Source organism: Hibiscus syriacus, unplaced genomic scaffold (assembly GCF_006381635.1).
Source record: "Hibiscus syriacus cultivar Baekdansim isolate YM2019G1 unplaced genomic scaffold, ASM638163v2 tig00111132_pilon, whole genome shotgun sequence".
NCBI classification, from domain to species: domain Eukaryota; kingdom Viridiplantae; phylum Streptophyta; class Magnoliopsida; order Malvales; family Malvaceae; genus Hibiscus; species Hibiscus syriacus.
The window spans coordinates 167,914-170,288 of NW_024062992.1; the positions used below are offsets into that span (position 1 = coordinate 167,914).

The window sequence follows — 2,375 nt, forward strand, 5'->3', positions numbered from 1 at the left end:
ACTACACTCTATCAGCAACGCCATGATAAACACAGAGAAGGTAGATATGAAACCAAAGGCTACAACATTTTACAAAGGGAAAACATTGAAGGTTGCATTACATTTCAGTAAGCATGAAATATTATTAAGAAAAACACTCGAAGGTGAAACCAGATCCACTCAGTTTTTCTTCCAAAATGTCAGTGAAACGTTCCACAGCAGCAGGAGCCAGATGATTAACATGGTCACTCACTTGTCCCGTCCTGAAAAACACCTTATGACTTGATAATTTAGACCCGGTGATTCTCCTAGTTTTGTTAACCTCCAAATCTTCCAGATTGTTGAAGCTGTAGAAATCAACAATTTACTTAACCAATCCCGTTTCTTCTTCTTCCATGGAGAAAGGAAACCCAAAAAAATCAGCCAACCTCTTCGTTTGACCCACCGGATCTTCCTTCAGCTTTTCATATCTCATAAACAACACCTTCCATGGCTTCTCCATGCTTACTTTTCAGTACCCCAAAGCATGGTCCCATAAAGGTCCAAATGTTTCTTCGCCTCTGCAAAATAACTTGAAACAGTCCTCCAATGGCCAATCAGCAATATTTAGTGTACCTTTAAAAAGCGCCACTGTGAGACAATGATGTCGAAGGGATTTCAGACCATATAAACAATCCGATAATTCAAACGTTTGACGGAATCGACTAACGTTGTGTACGGAAGATGAGATGTTAGAGAGATTTGGATTAGGGTTTTGGTTGAAAAGATTGATCTCGAAATAAGGGACCGATTTACGAGGGTTTGCAGAGTTCAAGGGGGAATTTGATAAGGTGTAGCGGTGGCGGTTGAAGATGGTAAAGACCAGAGCTTTGAGCCAAGTAATGCCGACTTTGGGCTTGCTGGCGACGATGATATCATCGTCAAGAGCTTGGAAATGTTTCTGAAATGATAAGATGAAAGGAACATGTTGAGAAGGGGTCCAAAACCCTTGGCAAAGCCTTACATTTTGCACATTCAGAGATGGATTTGGGGTGGATGACCCTAGGCCAAGCCTGCTTTGCTCCTCTTCCATCAAGGATACAAAACATCAAGAATAAATATAAAATTCTTGCTAAAAAAATCTCATATAAAGATGTAAATAATTGGTTTCCAAATCCTAACCCAATTATTACTTTTTAGTAAAATTTAGTTTAAAATAAATTTATTAAATAAATAAATTTTCATTTTAAAATTCCACCTAACCCAATTAGTAGGTAAGACTACTATAATGATGATTATCATAATTTAATTATCTGTAGTTTATTCAAAATCTTCATGTGAGGAGGAAAATCAATTTGCTCCTTTGCTAAATCTACTTTAATGTGGGAGCAGATGTGAATAGATGTAAAAAAAAAATAGAATACGACATAATAACAAGTACCACCGGGCTTGATTAAAGTATATCACATGCTTTATGATAATCATTATTATTAATATGGGTTAATGGTCGATTAATAGTATCATTATTCTAAACGATCAATTAATCGTTATAACGGTTATTAAGTTTTATTAATTATAATTTAATCATTATGAGACGGTTAATAGTTAACGGTTAATTACAAATTAACATGCGGTTAAAATACTATAGTTTTTTTTTCAAACATAATACAATACAAAAGTTTTATAGTTTCATAAAATATACGAAGATAGAAATATAAATCATTGTATAAATCTTATTTATTTTTAGATGTATTTTATTTTTAAGAAAATATATATTATAAGGTATATTCATTTTTCAATTAAAATCAAGTATTTTCTTCCATCCATGGTTGATTTAATGCACTCCAATATAGGATAAACATGATAACTAAAAAAATAGGGAGATATTGTAACACCCTAATTCGATATGACACAAAATCGGTCGATTAGAATGTCATATGGGACCACCGGAGTGGCTAACAGAAAATTTTTCTTTAAAAACACTTGTAAATCATCAATTTACTCTAGATAAAAGATTCAAGATATACTCTACTGCTGCTCGAACTTCCTGGAACATTAACTGTGCGATAGCTCCTCAAAAGCTTCTCCTAAGAACCTGCGCACGGAAATAAATTCTGAATGCTAGGCTCACTAGCCCAGTGCCATACTAACAACTAAACCATACTAAAAGTGTTACATAAATTCTCATGCTATCGCATGCAATAAAGAAAGTAAGTATACTTGTATACTGCACACTAGTCTAGGGTAGACATCATGGTGTGGCTGGAAGGTTACATATCTTGTGACACACACCCTTCTAGTCTACCTAGGGTAAGGTCTGGAATCTTTATATCAGACACCACACCCGACTAACCCACCCCTCGTGAGTGTTCGGGACTCACGCCCTAGTTAGTCTCAAAGTGTCTCACACACTTGCT

The 2,375-nt window shown here is 35.2% G+C and overlaps 1 protein-coding gene across 1 annotated transcript; it reads right to left on the reverse strand.

The window, feature by feature from the left end:
* Positions 1-490: 490 nt before the first annotated feature.
* Positions 491-1,051, reverse strand: LOC120154571 (cytosolic sulfotransferase 15-like). The gene has a single exon (XM_039166275.1). It carries the CDS (start codon positions 1,049-1,051, stop codon positions 491-493), a length of 561 nt encoding a protein of 186 aa, XP_039022206.1.
* Between the last annotated feature and the right edge of the window lie 1,324 nt (positions 1,052-2,375).